This window comes from Hemitrygon akajei, chromosome 27, assembly GCF_048418815.1.
Source record: "Hemitrygon akajei chromosome 27, sHemAka1.3, whole genome shotgun sequence".
Classification (NCBI taxonomy): domain Eukaryota; kingdom Metazoa; phylum Chordata; class Chondrichthyes; order Myliobatiformes; family Dasyatidae; genus Hemitrygon; species Hemitrygon akajei.
The window spans coordinates 54,028,237-54,047,835 of NC_133150.1; the positions used below are offsets into that span (position 1 = coordinate 54,028,237).

At 45.0% G+C, this 19,599-nt stretch overlaps 1 protein-coding gene across 4 annotated transcripts in view; it reads left to right on the forward strand.

Moving 5' to 3' along the window:
- LOC140717422 (ubiquitin carboxyl-terminal hydrolase 2-like) overlaps positions 1–18,531 on the forward strand; it is a 46,084-nt gene extending 27,553 nt beyond the window's left edge. For 2 of the 4 annotated variants that reach the window (XM_073030989.1, XM_073030991.1), the window contains 3 exons: positions 4,042–4,120; positions 4,449–4,556; positions 17,550–18,531. In XM_073030989.1, coding sequence (XP_072887090.1) covers positions 4,042–4,120; positions 4,449–4,556; positions 17,550–17,809 — 447 coding nt within the window. In that variant the 3' untranslated portion in view covers positions 17,810–18,531. Of the gene's footprint in view, positions 1–4,041; positions 4,121–4,448; positions 4,557–10,899; positions 11,049–17,549 lie in introns of all 4 variants that reach the window. The other 2 variants (XM_073030990.1, XM_073030992.1) reach the window with 2 other exon arrangements.
- The last annotated feature ends 1,068 nt before the right edge of the window (positions 18,532–19,599 follow it).

Consider the following 19,599-nt stretch of genomic DNA (forward strand, 5'->3'; position numbering starts at 1 on the left):
ATTGCCTGAGCAGATAAACTGAAGGAGAATTCTAAGAGATTCTGCAGATATGTTAAGAGAAAAGGGATTGCAAAATTAGTTCTCTGGAAGATCAGAATGTTAATCTATGCACAGAGCCAGTAGAAATGGGGGAGATTTTAAATGATTTTTTTGCATCTGTATTTACTGAGGAGAAGGACACCGAGTCTATAGAAAGTGAAATAAAACAGCTTCGACTTCATTGATCCTGGACAGGAGGGGGTGTTTGCTATCTTGCTGTAAATTGCGATGGATAAATCCTCAGGCCCTGACAAGGTGTTCCCTTGGACCCTGTGAGAGGCAAGTGCAGAAATTGCAGGGTCACTAACAGAGATATTTAAATTGTCCTTAGCAACAGGTGAGGTACTGGAGGATTGCAGGATAGCTAATGTTGTTCCACAGTTTTAAAAAGGTTCTAAGAATAAACAAAGAAAATTATAGACTGGTGAGCCTGACATTAGTTGTGGGAAAAGTATTGGAAGGTATTCGAAGGGACTGAGTACAGACAGACATACTTTATTGATCCTGAGGGAAATTGGGTTTCGTTGCAGTCGCACCAACCAAGAATAGTGTAGAAATATAGCAATATAAAACCATAAATAATTAAATAATAATAAGTAAACTATGTCAAGTGGAAATAAGTCCAGGACCAGTCTACTGGCTCAGGGTGTCTGACACTCCGAGGGAGGAGTTGTAAAGTTTGATGGCCACAGGCAGGAATGACTTCCTATGACGCTCAGTGTTGCATCTCGGTGGAATGAGTCTCTGAGTATATGAGTATTTAGATAGACATTGACTGATTGTCCTGCCTGTTCAATCTTAAAGCGTTTTTCAAGGAAGTTACCAGGAAAGTAGATGAAGGCAAGGCAGTGGATGTTGTCTACATGAACTTTAACAAAACATTTAACAAGTTCCTGCATGGGAGCTTGGTCAAGAAGGTTCAGTCATTTGGCGTTCAAGATGAGGTAGCAAATTGGATTAGACATTGGCTTTGTAGAGAGTGGTAGTAGAGGGTTGCCTCTCTGACTGGAGGCCTGTGCCACTGGGATCGGTGCTGAGTCTGGTGCTCTTTGTCATCTATGTCAATGATCTGGATGTTAATGTGGTTAACTGGATCAGCAAATTTGTGATTGAGCATGTAGTGGACAGTGATAGAGAATGTCAGAGCTTGCAGTGGGATCTGGACCATCTGAAAAAATGGATTGAAAAATGACAGATGGAATTTTAATGTAGGCAAATGCAAGGTGTTGTACTTCAGCAGGACCAACCAGGGTAGGTCTTACACAGTGAGCGGTAGACCACTGAGGAGTGCTGTACAACAAAGGGATCTGGGAATATAGGTCCATAATTCATTGACTGTGGCGTCACAAGTAGATAGGGCTGTAAAGAAGGCTTTTGGCACATTGGCCTTCATATATCAAAATACTGAGTACAGGAAATGGGATGTTATGTTGAAGTTGTATAAGACATTGGTGAGGCCTAATTTGAAGTGCTTATGCAGTTTTGGTCACCTACATATAGGAAAGATTTAAATAAGATTGAAAGGCTACAGAAAAAAATTACAAGGAGTTGCAGGGACTGGAGAACCTGAGTTATAAGGAAAGATTGAAAGGGTTAAGACTTTATTCCTTGGAATATAGAAGATTGAGGGGAAATTTGAAAGAGAAATATAAAATTATGAGGGGTAAATGCAAGTAGGCTTTTTCCACTGAGGTTGGGTGGGACTACAACCAGAGGTCATGAGTTAAGGGTAAAATGTGTAAAGTTTAAAGGGAACATAAGAGGAAACTTCTTCACTTAGAGGGCCATGAGAGTGTGGAACGAGCTGCCAGCGTGTGGTGCACAGGAGCTCCATTTCAACATTTAAGGGAAGTTTGGATAGGTACATGGATAGGACAGGTATAGAGGGCTTTGGTTTCGGTACAGGTTGATGAGAGTAGGCAGTTTAAATGGTTGGGCCGAAGGGCCTGTTTCTGTGCTGTACTTTTCTATGACTCTAAGGGAGTTAGGAGAGCCAAGCAACACACAAAATGCTGGTGGAATACAGCAGACCAGGCAGCATCGTGTTTGAGTTAGGAGAGCCAGGCGGGGCCATGGATTTAAAAAAATTCCATCAATCAAGGGCAAGCATATAACAAGAGAAAACTGCTCAAGGATAAAGGAGAGAATTTGTGCTTGAAGTTGGAAGATGTGGGTGAGATCTTAAATGAGTACTTTATATCATTATTTACCAAGGGGAAATGATGTAGAGGTTAGTGAGATCAGTGTGGAGTGTGCTAAATGCTGCGTTATTTCAAGATTAGGGAAGTGGTAGTGCTTAAGTCTTCTGAAAGATATGATTGGATAAGTCTCCATGGTCAGAATATATGGCAGATTATTGAGAGAGGCAAGAGATGAGATGGCTGGGGCCTTAACTAAGATCTTTGTATCTTTACTAGCCGCAGGTGTAGTGCTGGTGGACTGGTGAGTAGCTAATGTTCCTTTGTTCAAGAAGGGAAATAGGAATAATCCTGTAAACTACACGCAGGTGAGTTCCATTCAGTAGCAGAGAAACTAATGGTGAGGATTCTTGGGGATAGGATTTTCAAGCGGTGTGGTCTAATTAGGGACAGTGATCATGGCTTTGTGTGGGGCAGATCATATCTGGCTAATCTGACTGAGTTTTTAAAGGTGTGACAACAGTGATTGATGAAGGTAAAACAATGAATGTTGTGTATGTGGCTTTTAGTAAGGCATTTGACAAGATTCTGAATGGTAAGCTCATCCAGAAAATTAAGATGCAGGGAGTCATAGTGACTTGGCTGATTGGATCCAAAATTGACTTGCCCATTGGAGTCAGAGAGTTGTGGTGCATGGTTCTTGTTCTACACAGAGGTTCATGACTAGTGGTGTTCTGCAGGGATCCAGAATGGGACCTCTGCTGTTTGTGATCATAGATAATATGATCAGTGATTGAGTAAGTGTACAGATAATACAAAGGTTTGTGGGGTTATGGATAGTGTAGAACATTGCCAAATGCTGTAGCAGGATCAAAGTGATCTAATGGAGTTTAATCCAGCCAAAGGTAAGAGACTACATTTGGAAGATCCAACATAAAGGGAGAGTACGCAGTTAATGGCAGGATCCTTAGTAACACTGATGTACTGAGGGATCTAGACCTCCAGGTAAATGGCTCTTTAAAAGTGGTTTACAGGTTGATAAAGTGGTAAGAAAAAGCAAGTGGCATATTTGTCTTTATTTGTCGAAGCATTAAGTTCAAGAGTTGAGTTATATCGCATCTTCATAATAAACTCTAGTGTGGCTTCCTCTGGAATACTGTTTGCCCCTTTATAGGAAGGATGTGGGAGTTTTGGAGAGTGGGCAGAGGGGGTTTACCACGCTGCTGCCCAGTTTGGGGGACAGGTACTATGATAAGAGGTTATACAAGCTGCAACACACACAAAATGCTGGCGGAACGCAGCAGGCCAGGCAGCATCTATAGGGAGAAGCGCTGTCGACGTTTCGGGCCGAGACCCTTCGTCAGGACGCTTCGAAGACAAAGGGTCTCAGCCTGAAACGTCAACAGCGCTTCTCCCTATAGATGCTGCCAGGCCTGCTGTGTTCCACCAGCATTTTGTGTGTGTTGCTTGAATTTCCAGCATCTGCAGATTTCCTCGTGTATACAAGCTGCATCTGTTTTCTATAGAGAGGCAGAGGCTCAGGGGGATTTAATAGGAGTTTATAAAATTATGCAAGGCCTAGAACGGACAGCTGATATATTTTCCCCAACATTGAAATGTCTGGTACTAAAGTGAGAGAGGGCAAGTACAAAGGAGATGTGTTAGATGGGTTTTTTTTTTACATACAATGCGGTGGGGACCTGGAACACACTCCCAGGGATGATGATAAAAGCAGATGTTAGGGGCTTGTGTGGGGAATAAGGATTAAATTAATTTAGAGTCATTGGTTTGAAACAACATTGTAGACTGAAGGGCCCGTCCTGTGCCTTTCCATATTCTGTGTTTATACATACTCTCTCTACAGATGTGTGAAATGTGCAAGCAGAGGAAGAGAAGCACTAAGAAGTTAACAATCCAGAGATTCCCCAAGATACTTGTTCTACGTATCCTTTCCTGGTCAGCTCCAACCTGCTATATTCTATCTCTATCTGTTTCTGCCTGCCTTTCTGGACCTCACTGGGCATCACCATCCCTCTTTCCTTCTTTCTTTACCTTTCTCCATCTCTCCATTCCTCTCTCCCTTTACCCTTCCCCTTCCCTCATTTTACTCCCTCCTTCCTGTGCCCTCTTCTCCATTTCTTTTCCCCTTCTCTCTCTCTCCTTCCTATTCTCTGCCTCTCCCTCTACCATTCCCCACTCATCTCACTGCCACCTCCACAAGCAGACAGAGGGGCCCGATCCTCTGTTGATTCTCCTTAATCAGCTCCACAGATCTGAATCGATTTGCTTTCAGTCGCTATGCGATTAAAAAATGCACCACCTTTGTGGACTTCCCGTTGTACGGGCTAAGTTTGCGACACTGTGCTGCAGAGAGAGCAGGTGAGTGAATTCGCTGACAGAGTGAAGGGACAGGGTCTCCCCATGAGAGGAGGCAATTGGAGGTATATAACCTGGGGTGGACAGAATGGGTGCAGAAGGGAGGTTTCTGCTGGTTGGGAGAAGCTGGATCAGAGCAGTCAGTGGAGAGAATCGTGAGATTGGCCGTAGGGATTCAGAGTATATTGAGAGAATGTGTGACCCACCCACACAGGGATACTATGAAGGCAGCAACCCCCAGTATGTTTACAGGGGGATGGAGGGGAGTGGGTTGAAGAAGGGAAAGGAGGGACCTGCTGAGCGACTTGGGCAAAGCTAGAAGGAGGTTCAAGGAGCAGAAAAGCCAGCACCCACTGGTGGGCCGAATGACCTCTAACTATGTGGCATTTAGGTCAGCTCTTCAATAGGCAAAGCATGATGGGTCAAAAGGCCTTTTTCTAAGCTGTATCACTGACTCTGTGTAGCACCCATTCCCAATCCTTCGCTGGGTATAAACCATAAGACCGTAAGATATAGGAGCAGAATTAGGCCATTTAGCCTATTGAGCCTGCTCCACCATACCATCATGACCTATCTATTTTTCCTTTCAGCCCAAATCTCCTGCCTTTTCCTTGTATCCCTTCATGCCCTGATTAATCAGCAATCTATCATCCTCTGCCTTAAATTTAGATAAAGACTTGGCCTCCACAGCTGTCTGTGGCAAAGAATTCCACAAATTCACCATTCTCTGGCTAAAGAAATTCCTCCACATCTCTGTTCTAAAAGGATGCTGTGTTCTATTCTGAGGCTGTGTCCTCTGGTCTTAGACTCTCCCACTATAGGAAACATCCTTTCCACTTCCACCCTATCAAGGCCTTTCAATAGGTTTGAATGAGGTCACCCCTCATTCTTCTGAATTCCAGTGAATACAGGTCCAGAGCCATGCATAAACCTTTCTCTCGGCTACTTTCTGCTTTTCCTCTCATAATGTGACTCTGCTTCTTGACCTGTCTACCGATGAGGACTCTCTCTCTCCGCCTACGCTGTCCATACCCTTAGTGGTTTGAAATCCCATCAGAGTACCTCACCATCTCCTCTTCTCCAAGGAGAATAATCCTGGCACCAATCCCTGTGGCATCCGTTGATCACAATCTCGCAAGCTGAGTGTAAACCACCCCTGTGTCCAATATATTAATCATTCCACTGTCCATATCAGTACATCTTGGCAGCACTGCACAGCAGGCTCTGCAGAGAACCGGAAACTTGACATGTAGACAGAAGTGGAGGTTCGAAAGTCTGGCTCTGTTAATGGGAAACTGTGGGGGGGGGGGGGGGTGCGGTTGATGGGAATCCGAGAGAGTGAGATGGATGCACTACTTTTTGTAAGGATAGTGCTAAATGGGTGGTTGATGGTTGGTACAGACTTTTTGGGATGGAGGTCTTACATCTGTGTTGTACCTCTATAGCGCCATGCTAGCTGGGGCTAGGAGTAAGCTTTGTGGGTGTGGATGTGTGTGTTGAGATCTGTGTGAGTGGATGTATGTGTGGAGGTGTGTGCACACATGAGTATGTAAGTGTTGAGGTGTATGTGAGTGGAGCTGTGTGTAAATCAGTGGATGTAAGTGTGGAAGTCTGTGGGGGCATGTGTGTGTTATACACATGAGTGTGTGTACACACCTTTGCAAGGGCAGTGTTTCTGCACATTCTGATCCATGTCTGTACCCTTAATTATCAGTCTCCAAGTGTCCCACTCCCCAGGCAACCCACTCTAGATCTCCCAGATGCTTATGGATGTGTTCATGAGCATCTGTTAATAGTATGTGTGATAATAACTGTAATCCTTATGGGCTTTGTACTGTGTATGTGTATACTTGGTTGTGTACATATGTACTTGATGATATTTGCACAAGTAAGTCTGTGTATGTGTGATGTTATTTGTGTTGGGGTTCATTTTTTATGTGAGCATGCATGTATGTCGTAGCTGAGTGTTTGTGTGTGTACAGTAGGTGTAGGTCAGTGTGTCTGTGTGAGCTGGAATAGGTTGTGATTCTGGATGTGGCAGTGGGTGAGACACTTGGTGTCAGGTCCTGTATGAGGTCCAGAGACCCAGGCCTCTTGCCTCACATAAGAGCATACAAACCTAAGAAGTAGGAGTAGGTCAGTCGAGTCTGCTCCACCATTTAATAAGATCATGGATGATCTGGCCATGGACTCATTTCCACCTACCTACCTTTTCCCCATAACCCTTAATTACCCTACTGTGCAAAGATCTGTCCAACCTTGTCTTAAATATATTTAGTGAGGTAGCTTCCACTGCTTCACTGGGCAGAGAATTTCACAGATTCACCAATCTTTGGAAAAAGCAGTTCCTCCTCATCTCCATCCTAAATCTACTCCCCTAAATCTTGAGGCTATGTCTCCTAATTCTAGTCTCACTACCAATGGAAACAACTTTCCTGCGTCCATCTTATCTATCCCTTTCATAATTTTATATGTTTCTATAAAATCTCTCATTCGTCTGAATTCCAGCGAGTAGAGTCCCAGATGACTCAATCTCTCCTGATAGTCTAACCCGCTCATCTCTGGGATCAACCTGGTGAACCTCCTCTGTATCACCTCCGAAGCCAGTATATCCTTCCTCAAGTGAGGATACTGAAACTGCACACATTTCTCCAGGTGCGGTCTCACCAGTACCCTGTACAGTTGCAGCGTAACCTCCCTGCTCTTAACTTCAATCCCTCTAGCAAATGAGGCCAACATCCCATTTGCCTTCTTGATAGCCTGCTGCACCTGCAAACCAACCTTTTGTGATTCATGTACAAGCGTTCCCAAGTCCGTCTGCACAGCAGCATGCTGCTATTTTTTAACCATTTAAATAATAATCTGATCTTCCATTTTTCCTTCCAAAGTGGATGACCTCACATTTACCAACATTATACACCATCTACCAGACCCTGCCTATCTATATCTCTCTGCAGACTCTCCGTATCTTCTGCACAATTTGCTTGTCCACTGAATTTAGTGTCATCAGCAAATTCAGATACACTACACTCCGTCCCCTTTTCCAGATCATTAATGTATATCGTGAACAGTTACAGGCCCAGCACCAATCCCTGAGGCACATGGCTCACCACTGATTGCCAACCAGAGAAACATCCATGTATCCCAACTCTCTGCTTTCTATTGGATAACCAATGGATAACCAATCCTCTATCCATGCTAATACATCACCCCCAACTCTATGCATCCCTATCTTATGGATAAGTCTTTTATGCGGCACCTGATTGAACGCCTTCTGGAAATCCAAGTAAATAACGTCCATCTCTTCCCCTCTATCCACTGCGCTTGTTATATCCTCAAAGAACTCCAGTAAATTTGTCAAACAGGACCTGCCTTTGTTGAATCCATGTTGCGTCTGCCTGATGGATCCATTTCTTTCCAGATGCCTTGCTATTTCTTCTTTAGTGATAGCTTTCAGCATTTTCCCAACTACAGATTTTATACTAACTGGTCTATAGTTCCCTGTCTTTTGCCTACATCCTTTTTTGAACAGTGGTGTGACATTTGCTGTCTTCCTCTCTGCAGGGTCCTGCCCAGTGTCCAGAGAATTTTGGTAAATTATCACCAAATTCTCTGCTATAACTTCTGCCAATTCTTTCAGTTCCCAGGGACTTATCTATCTTCAGGTTCACAGGTTTGCTCAGCACTACCTCTTTAGTGAGAGCTATTGAATCAAGGTCCTCAACTCCCATCGCATTCATAATATCTCTCTTTGGCATGTTAGATGTGTCCTCCACCATGAAGACTGACACAATAGTCATTCAAAGCCTCAGCCATTTCCTCATTACTTAATATCAATATCCCCTTCCCGTCCTCTAAGCTACCCTTAGCCAGCCTTTTCTGCTTTATATAATTATAAAACCATTTACTGTCCGCTTTATATTTTGTGCTAGTTTATTTTCATAATCTATCTTCCATTTCTTTATGGCTTGCTTAGTGGCTTTCTGTTGCCTTTTAAAGTTTTCCCAATCTTCCAGTTTCCCACTACTCTTGGTGACTTTGTATGCACCAGCTTTTAGTCTGATACCATCTTTTATTTCCTTAGTTATCCAAGGCTGGCTCTCCCCACCCCTACTGTTCTTGCTTTTAATTGGAATATACTGTACTTCTGTTGAGCATGAAAAATCTCTTTGGAAGTCTTCCACTGTTCCTCAACCATCCCACCATATAGCATCCCACCAGTCTACACTAGCCAAATCTTCCCTCATCCCATTGTAATCTCCATTGTTTAGGCATAATACACTAGTTTTAGATCAAGCCATTGCACCCTCCATTTGTATGAGAAACTCAGTCATACTCTGATCACTCTTTCCAAGAGGATCCCTAACTACAAGATCACTAATTTTACCTGCCTCGTTACACAGGACCAGATCTACAATGGCACGTTCCCTTGTAGGTTTAGTAACATGCTGTTCAAGAAAGCTATCATGGATGCATTCTATGAAGTCCTCCTCAAGACTGCCTCGACCACCTTGATTCACCCAATCTATGTGCAGTAAAGTCCCCCATGATAACTGCTGTTCCATTCTTACATGCCTCAGATACTTCTCGTTTATTGTCTGTGCCACTAATGTTGTTGTTCAGACAACAACAGTGACAGACAACTCTTATCAGTGATTTTTTTCCCTTTACTATTCCTAATCTCCACCCAAATGGATTCAGTATTCTGCTCCTTAGATGTGATATTATCTCTCACTATCGCCCTGATCTCATCTTTAATTAAGAGTGCTACCCCACCTCCTTTACCTACCTGCCTATCCTTGCGTATTACGTGATATCCTTGAATATTTAATTCCCAATCCTCTTCACCCTGTAACCACATTTCTGTAATGGCCACTAAATCATACCTCTTTGTATTGATTTGTGCCACAAGTTCACTGACCTTGTTTTGAGTACTACAGACATTCAGATAAAGTGCCCTTACACTCATTGTGCTTTTAAAATCTTCTAATATTTTTCTCTTTTGCACTTAACTTTTCTTCACTCCGTTCTAACTTTTCTCTTTTTTATCTCTTGCTTTTACTTTATCTTTATCCACACTTTCCTCTTTTACTTTATCCATACTTTTCCAATCTGTTGAACCCACCCCCATACTATTTAGTTTAAAGCCCTATCCACAGCCCCATTTATGTGATTCGCTAGGATCCAGGTCCCATCACAGTTAAGGTGGAGCTTGTCCCATTGGAACAGCAACCTCCTTCCCCAGTACTGGTGCCAGTTTCCCATGAATTCAAACCCAATTCTCCCACACCAATCCTTGAGCCACACATATGCCAATTTGCAAGTGGCTAGGTTAGTAATCTAGAGATTACCACCTTTTTGGTTCTGCTCTTTAATTTAGTTCCTAGATGCTCAAATTCCCTCAGCAGAACTTCTCTCCTCGTTCTACCTATGTTGTTGGTACTCAATGGACCACAACAACTGGATCTTTCCTCTCCCACTGCAAATTCCTCTGCAGGTCAGATAAGGTGTCCCAAACCCGGGCACCAGGCAGGGGAGACAGCCTTCAGGGTGCGCTAACCTCGCAACAGAGACTCTGTCTATTCCCCTGACTATACTATCCCCAATTACCACTACAGTTATTTTCTCTCTCCCCCCCCCCCCCCCCCGAACTACGGTGGCACAGTTAGGTTGCTCATCCTTCCTACAGCCTCCACTGTCATCCACACAGGGGCAAGAATCTCAGACCTGTTGGACAAGCTCAAGCTCTGAGGCTCCTCCAGTACTGTGTCTTGGATCCCACTACCCACCTCACTCGCAGTCACACCCTCTTGTCCCTGATGACAAACTGAATTTGAGGCAGCTAATCTAATGGGTGTGGCTCCCTCCGGTAACAGAGTGTCCAGGTAATTGTCCCCCTCCTTGATGTGCCGCAGTGTTTGAAGCTGAGATTCCAGGTCATTGAACTTTGAGCCTACGTTCCACGAGTAGCCAACACTTGCTGCAGAAGTGGTCTCCAGGAACTTGATCCTGCATAATCCCAACTTTATTTAATTAGCTTTAGTGATTTTTTTTTTTATCAACCATTACAAAGGTTTACCTGCTACTCACCTGTGTCTCCTCGCCAAAGCCTCAAGTTCCCACTCCTACACTGGTCCACCCAAATAATGGCTGCTCTGCTCTGACCCTGCTTAATTTTATTTGTTCCTGCTAATGAATCGTGAATCGATTGGTCCACCACTAATGCTCAGAGCCCCACGAAACACACCTTTTTTAAACTCTTCACCCTGACCTGTGCAAATCTCTCTCTCCCTCTCCCTCTCCAAATCACTTGGTCCACTGCTAATCACCCCATGCATTTCCACAGGTAACAGTGTCTACGACCTCTATGCGGTATGTAACCACATCGGTACTGTAAACGGAGGGCACTACACTGCCTACTGCAAGTCTGCCGGCAAGTGGCATGTCTACAATGACTCCAGGTAGGCACAGCCGGCTGTCAAGACCCTCCCTCAGGTAGGGGGCAAAGAGACAAGCCCATTACTTCCCCCCTTAGTGATTTCCACTCAACTTGCTCCAGTAGGTTTTCCATTCTAATTTGAGTAGTCCAATCCATGTCTGAACTCTTAATTATCAGTCTCCAAGTGTCCCACTCTCTAGACTTCGCAGATGTCCCACATTCATGTTGGCTAGTATTGAGCTGTTCCACCTTCCAGTCTGAAGATGCTGCATGGTTAAAAAGTGGAAGACAGGGCTGTTTTGATGCACAGGGGGATCTAGCTGTCCTTACACACCAGTCACTGAAAGCCAATGAGTAGATGGTAGGTTGGACTGGACTACAGAAGGATTTAACTCTGGGAGTAAAAACATGGTACCCCAACTCTATCACCGAGACCACACCTGGAGTTCTGTGTCCAGCTGTTGTAAAGAAGGAACAAAGATGGAGAAAAGATATCTCCACCCAGAGGATAATGAACCTGTGGGACTCTGTCCAGTCACTGTGTTCATTTACAGCACAGTGGAGGACATTTCTGAATGTTACAAGGGACAGCAATCAGGCAGGAAAATGGAGCTGAGGGAGGTGATGGTCTACTATCTCGTTGAGAGGTGGCTATGCTCTTGTGTCCAACGTCTCCCAGTCAACAGGTGTCCTGGGCACCAGATTTCTGTACTCCAGCTGGTGATTTTCTGCATTAATTACTCATAAAATGTGGTCTGATCTTCATATTAGTCACAATAATAGACAAACACAATCTGCCTAAACTAATAACACATAAACAATTATGCTTTTCATGCTTTATTGAACACATTGTTTAATCATTCACAGTCCAGTCTGGAAAAATACGTGAACCCTTGTATTTAATAACTAGCAGAACTTTCAGCAAACATTTCCTGTATCTGCTGATCAGACTTGCAGTACAGCGAGGAGGAATTTTAGACCATTCCTCCATACAAAACTGTTCCGGTTCATCAATATTTCTGGAGTACCTTGCTACAATTTTGAATTCATTGTTCCCTCAACAACTGCAAGCTATCCAGTCCCTGAGGCAGCAAAGCAGCCCCAAACCATGATGCTTCTTCCACAATGCTTCACAATTGGAATAAAGTTTTGGTGTTGGTGTGTAATGTCCTTTTCCCTCCAAACATAGCAGTGTGCATTTCTGCCAAAAAGTTCAACTTTGTCTCATCTGTCCACAGAACATTGTCCCAGAAGCATTGTGGAACATCCAGGTGGTCTTTTGCAAACTTGAGACGTGCAGCAATGTATTTTTTGGACAGCGGTGGTTTCTCTGTGGTGTCCTTTCACGAACGTCATTCTTGTTCAGTGTTTTTCTTATAGTGGCCACGTGAACAGAGACTTTAGCAAGTTCTACAGACTTCTGCAGGTCTTTTGCTGTTACCCTTGGGTTCTTTTTCACCTCCTTCAGCAATGCACATTGCACTCCTAGTGTGATCTTTGCAGGACGCCCACTCCTAGGAAGAGTAGTGACAGGATTGAATTTCCTCCGTTTCTCTTACTGTGGACTGAACACTCAGGTCTTTAGAAATTTTTCTGTAGCCTTTTCCAGCTTCATGCATCTCTACAATTCTTCGACCTTAAGACATAGACCATAAGACATGAAGCAGAATTAGGCCATTTGACCCGTCGAGTCTGCTCTGCAATTTTACCATGGTTGATCCAATTTTCCTCTCAGCCCCAATCTCCTTTATTCTCCCCATATCCCTTCATGCCCTGACCAATCAAGAATCTCAACCTCTGCCTTAAGTATACATAAAGACTTGGCATCCAACGTTGCCTGTGGCAACAGATTCCACTGATTCACAACTCTCTGGCTCCTCATCTCCATTCTAAAAGAACGCCCCTCTGTTCTGAGGCTGTCTCCTCTGCTTCTAGACTCTCCCACCATAGGAAGCGTCCTCCCACATGTACTCTATCAAGGTCTTTCAACATTCGATAAGTTTCATAAGAACATAAGAAATAAAACATAGAACTCTACAGCACATTACAGGCTCTTCAGCCCACAATGTAGTGCCGACCATGTAACCTACTCTAGAAACTGCCTAGAATTTCCCTACCACCTAGCCCTCTATTTTTCTAAGCTCCATGTACCTATCTAAATGTCTCTTAAAAGACCCTATTTTTTCCGGCTCCACCACTATCACTGGCAGTATGTTCCATGCACCTGCCACTCTCTGTGTGAAAGACATACCTCTGACATCCCCCTTGTACCTACTTCTAAGCACCTTAAAACTATGCCTCCTCATGTTAGCCATTTCGGCCCTGGGAAAAAGCCTCTGACTATCCACACGATCAATGCCTCTCATCATCTTGTACACCTAAGATAATGAAAGGAGTAGAAGTACGCCATCTGCCCCATTGAGCCTGCCATTCAATAAGATCGTGACTGATCTGGCCATGGACTCATCTCCATTTACCTGCTTTTCCCCCATAACCCCTAATTCCCCTACTATGCAAAAATTTAAGACAAGGTTGGATAGATATATTTACTGAGGGAGCCTCCACTGCTTCATTGGGCAGAGAATTCCACAGATTCACCACTCTGTAAGACAAGCAGTTCCTCCTCATCTCCATCTTTGAATCGTTAGGCTATGTCCCCTAATTCTAGTTTCACCTACCAGTGGAAACAACTTTCCTGCCTCTATCTTATCTATTCCTTTAATAATTTTATATGTTTCTATAAGAGCTCCTCTCATCCTTCTGATCCAATTTCAATGAGGTCACCCCTCTTCTGAATTCTAGTGAATACAGGCCCAGAGCCATCAAACTTTTCATATGACAAGCCATTCAATCTTGCGGTCATTTTCATAAAACTCCTTTGAACCCTCTCCAGTTTCAGCACATCCTTTTAAAGTTAAGGGGCCCAAAACTGCTCACAATTCTGCATGAGGCCTCACCAGTGCTTTATAAAGTCTCAACATCCTTGCTTTTATACTCTAGTCCTCTTCTTCTAAAGTCCTCTGAAAGTTGTTTGAATCGATGCATGGTGCACATAAAAGAAAAGGCTCTGTCAGTACCCTGACCTTGTGTATCTTGTTTATAGAGCAGAGCACCTCTACAACCCACAGCTCCAATCTCATTGACTGGAACACCTGACTCCAAATAGCTTTTGTAGAAGGCATTACCCCAGATACTTTTTTTCATATTTTTTTTTAACCTAGATTGTGGTTGTTTAAATGGTGTGCTCAGTATTAATGAGAAGTATAATTGCTTGTGTGCTATTAGTTTAGGCTGATCGTTTTTGTCAATTATTGTGACATGAGTAATTAATACAGAAAACCAGGTAATTGCAAAGGGTTCACGGACTTTTTCTTGCAAGTGTATAAATTTTAAGTAGTTAAGTTAAATAAGTAGTACAAAAACAGAAATTTAAAGAAGTAGTGAGGTATTGTTCATGGGTTCAATGTCCATTCAGAAATCAGATAGCAGAGGGGAAGAAACTAATAGAAACATAGAAAACTTACAGCACAATACAGGCCCTTTGGCCCACAATGCTATACCAAACATATACCTATTTTATAAACTACCTAGGGTTACCTACAGCCCTCTATTTTTCTAAGCTCCATGTACCTATCTGACAGACTCTTTAAAGACCCTATCGTATCCGCCTCTACCACTGTCGCCGGCAGCCTATACCAGGCACTCACGTAAAGAAACTTACCCCTGACATCTCTGTACCTACTTCCAAGCACCTTAAAACAGTGCCCTCTTGTGATAGCCATTTCAGCACTGGGAAAAAGCCTCTGACTATCCACACGATCAATGCCTCTCATCATCTTGTGCACCTCTATCAGGTCACCTCTCATCCTCCGTTGCTCTAAGGAGGAGAGGCACGATCCCCAATCCAGGCAATATCCTTGCAAATCTCCTCTGCACCCTTTCTATAGTTTCCACATCCTTCCTCTAGAGAGGTGACCAGAACTGAGCACAGTACTCCGTCTGCCCAGGGTCTTACATAGCTGTAACATTACCTCTCAGCTCTTAAAATCAATCCCACGGTTGACGAAGGCCAATGCACCATTGCCTTCTTAACCACAAAGTCAACCTGCGCAGCAGCTTTGAGTGTCCTATGGACTCGGACCCCAAGATCCCTCTGATCCTCCACACCACCAAGAGACTTAGCATTAATATTATATTCTGCCATCATATTGGACCAATCAAAATGAACCACCTACCACTTATCTGGGTTGAACTCCATCTGCCACTTCTCAGCCCTGTTTTGCATCTATTGATGTCCCGCTGTAACCTCTGACAGCCCTCCACACTATCCACAACACTCCCAACCTTTGTGCCATCGGCAAATTTACTAACTCATCCCTCCACTTCCTCATCCAGGTCATTTATAAAACTCACGAAGAGAAGGGGTCTCAGAACGATCCCTGAGGCACACCACTGGTCACCAACCTCCATGCAGAATATGACCCGTCTACAACCACTCTTTGCCTTCTGTGGGCAAGCCAATTCTGGATCTACAAAGCAAGGTCCCCTTGGATCCTATGCCTCCTTACTTTCTCAATAACCCTTGGATGGGGTACCTTATCAAATGCCTTGCTGAAATCTATATATACTACATCTAGTGCTCTACCTTCATCAACGTGTTTAGTCACATCCTCAAAAAATTCAATCAGGCTCGTAAGGCATGACCTGCCTTTGACAAAACCATGCTGACTATTCCTAATCATATTATACTTCTCCAAATATTCATAAATCCTGCCCCTTAGGATCTTTTCTAGCAACTTAACAACCACTGAAGTTAGACTCACTGGTCTATAATTTCCTGGGCTATCTCTAATCTCTTTCCTGAATAAGGGAACAACATCTACAACCCTCCAATCCTTTGGAACCTCCCCCGTCCCCATTGATGATACAAAGATCATTTCCAGAGATCAAGCTGTTCCTAAATTGCTGAATATGTGCCTTCAGACTTCTGTGCCTCCTCCCTTATGGTAGCAATGAGAAGAGGGCATGTCCTGTTTTGTGGGGGGCCAGCAGACTATTTGGCCCCTCTGAACCCCAGTCTTCACACTGAGTTCAGGGATGGTCTGACTTTGTCCTCATCTCTGCTTCCCTGCCTGTTCATGGGGGAGGTACAGATGGAAAGCTGAGACCCTTGGTGTGGTGATCGTGGGGACATAGGAAGCTGTGTAAATGGAGAGAGCGGACAGAGGCTCTGGCATGAAGGGAGATGGCATCCCCGTACACAGAACACAGGAAGCCGGCACATGGGGACAGTGAATCATTCGCAGGGAAAGTGCTCGGCTGGTGGGAACATCTAACAGTGGGCAGGGGTCTGTAGCAGTGGATTGGGTTTTGGTGGGAGCTCACCTGGAGTACGGTTGCAGTGCTTCTGCTTTCATTTAATGTGGGACCCCTGGTGTTGCAGGCAGGGTGACAGGGTCCACCCCAGGGTACTCTCACCAGCAGAGGCTGAGAAGGGTAGGGTGGCGCTGGCTGCAGTTTAGACTGAGGAGTGACTCAAGAAACTGGAGACGCTGAGGGGCTGCACCAAGGAGGTGTAAAGAGGTTCCCTCCAGTGGAGAATGGAAACAGGGAGGTGGGTATGTCTGGGAATATGGGGGTCTGCCCAATTCGTATCATGAATCTGTGGAACATTGGAAAGAGGGCCCCACCCTGTCACTGAGTGTGTCCTGGTTCCAGGGGTCGGTCTATGTTGGGGGGCGGGGAATAGACCAGGGTGGGGAACATGCAAGGAAGTGGTTAGACCGGCCATGATCTCAGTGGGAGGGCAGGGAGCAGGAGGGGCTGAATGGCCTATAGGCTCTGAAATCAGTTTTACTGTTTGGGAGGTGAGTGGAAAATGCTTCCCTCACTTGCCCCCACCCACCCACACTGGGTCTGTACCCATGCAGGACATGGTTCTTCGCTCATCCACTTGGGGTGGTTCTTGGCCTCCCTCTGTTCCGGACATCTTCCTCTCCCCTTTAATCCATGCCTCAGTTCCTGTAAACCTCTGCTCCCGATCTCAGGGAAATTGCTTCTTTCTATTTACTCTGCCCAGACCCCTCACCATTTCACACTCTCCACCGTCTCCCCTCAGCCTCCTCTTTTCCTGGGGAGACAAGTCCAGCCTCTCTCAATTCTCCGCAGAGTGACTGTTTCAGTGCTGGCTGGAACATCCTCCAACTGTAACACTTAATTCTGCATTCTGTTGTTTTCCCTTGAACTGCCTTGATGCACTGTAGTGTGAAAATGATCTGCAAGGATTAAAACAGTCACTTACCATACCTTGGTACATGTGACAATTTACCATCCAGGTCAAAGCAGACGTTTGATTGGCAACCCCTCCAACACCCTAAATACTCCCTGCCTCCCCCTGCCTAACCTCTCCCTCTCTCCAAAAGTGATGTATGCTTGTCAGAAAATGAATCCATATCCCTTTCCCCTCATATACTAACTCTCTCGCTCTCTGCCCCTCCCTCCCCTGCTCCCCTCTCATCCACCCTTTACTCCCTTCCTTCTTCCCCACTCTCCCACAGGGTGTCGCTCATTCAGGACAACCAGGTTGTCTCCAGTGAGGCTTACCTGTTGTTCTACGAGTTGGATCAAGGTGTGCCATCACGGTGAGATTCGAAGAGGACGTCGGTTAGGCTGGGTCATCTCAAGGCACTCTCCACCTTGCCGACACGCCGGAGATTTAATCAGAGGCAGAGAGAGAGAGAGAGAGAGAGAAGAACAGATTAAAGAAATGGCTTTGGCCAGTAGCTGTCTTTGCCTGGTCTGCTTGGGGCTGGGATAGGGAGGGTGGGGTGGGAATGGATCATGGCCAGGATAGGGAAGAGCAATCACAACGATCCCAGGTTGCATCTCCATCAGCTTACTGACCCCTGGCCTCAATCATCTCCCGCTGACCTGATTCTGCCCAATCCCCGTCTGCGGTCACTGACCTTTAACCAGGACACTGAACCCTGACCTTGGTTACTAACCTCTCCCCAGTCACTGATTCCTGATTCTGGTCACGGATCCATGTGTTGAACTGACTTGGGGGCTTTTTATCTCCCTCATGGTCATCTATGATAGTTATTCTCATCCTCTCGCCCTCTCTCACCCCCTGTGTCCTTCTCTATCTCATTTACTCTCCAAAATTTCTCCATCCCTCTTACTCTTTCACATCCTGGGTGGTGAAAGCAGAAGGGCTTCAAGAACTAAGAAAGAGATTGTGAGGGGTCCCCAGGGCAGTGTCCCGGATGCAGCCACCTTCAGCTGGTCCATCCTGGCATGCTGAGGTCAGATGTAAACCGGTGACTGCCTAACGTCATTTCCATTAACACCTCAGCAAGTGAAGCAGCCTATCCACCTCAGCCTCCACTTGCCCCCTCTCTCTCCACATCATGCTCACTATTTACTGTAAATATGTAAATACAAATGGTCTACTGTAAATCTTGTAATAGTATCAAACTGTACAGAAAGATACTACCTGTGCACCCTCATGCACATAAAATATTTTCCAGTTTTGTCTTGTTTCTGTTGTTTGCATCTACTGTTTTGTTCTCTGGTGGTGAACCTTATCACAACCACTCATTATCAATGCTCCTAAAAGTATTTTCCATACAGAGTTTCAATGTCAGCAGTCCTGCTGCAGCTGCAGACCTGGTCTATTGACCCCTGTCAGTGCGATTGTGTGAATGAGACAAGGGATCATTGATGACTGGATGACATAGGACTGATATAGCACCATCTTCCCCTTTATATGTCAGCATTTCTAAACTACAGAGTTAACTGTTTATATATGAAAACAAGAGATTCAAGAACTAAGAGGTTGTGAGGAGTTCCCCAGGGCAGTGTCCTGGGCCCAACCACCTCTAGCTGTTCCATGAGAACTGTTCTTGCATCCTGAGGTCAGAAGTGGGGATGTTCACTGTTGACTGCACAATGTTCAGTTCCGTTTCCACCTCAGCAGGTGAAGCAGCCCATGTCTGCATGCAGCAAGACCCAGACAATATTCAGACATGGGCAAGGAAGTGACAGGTTTATCACACCGCACAAGTACCAGCTAGTGACCATCCCCAACAAGAGAGAGTCTGACCAACTCCCCCTGATATTCCCATTGTCCAGTCCCAACCATCAATACCCTGGGGTCACCACTGACCAGAAACTCAAAGTGGACCAGTCACATCAATACCATGGGGTCACCACTGACTAGAAACTCAACTGGACCAGTCACATCAACACCGTGTCTACAGGAGCAGCTCAGAGACCGGGGACCCTGTGGGAGTGACTCACCTCCTCACACCCCACTGCCTTTCCCCAATCTACAAATCAGAGCACTCTCTACTTCCCTGGGTGAGGGCAGCTCCAACAACCAGGACAAGGAACTTCTCAATCAGTTCCCCAACCACCTCCTGAAACAGCTTCCTTTGCCCCCCCCCCAACACTCCTGCCACTTTTGGTATGCTGTGACTACAGTGCCCACCTCAAAGTTGCTATTTACACATCATTTTCTTGGCATTTATTGTGAGGGACAGAATAAGCCCTCATCTAGACAGCACAGGTCAATCAGGTACTACATGATTCTGCTGCCTAAGGATT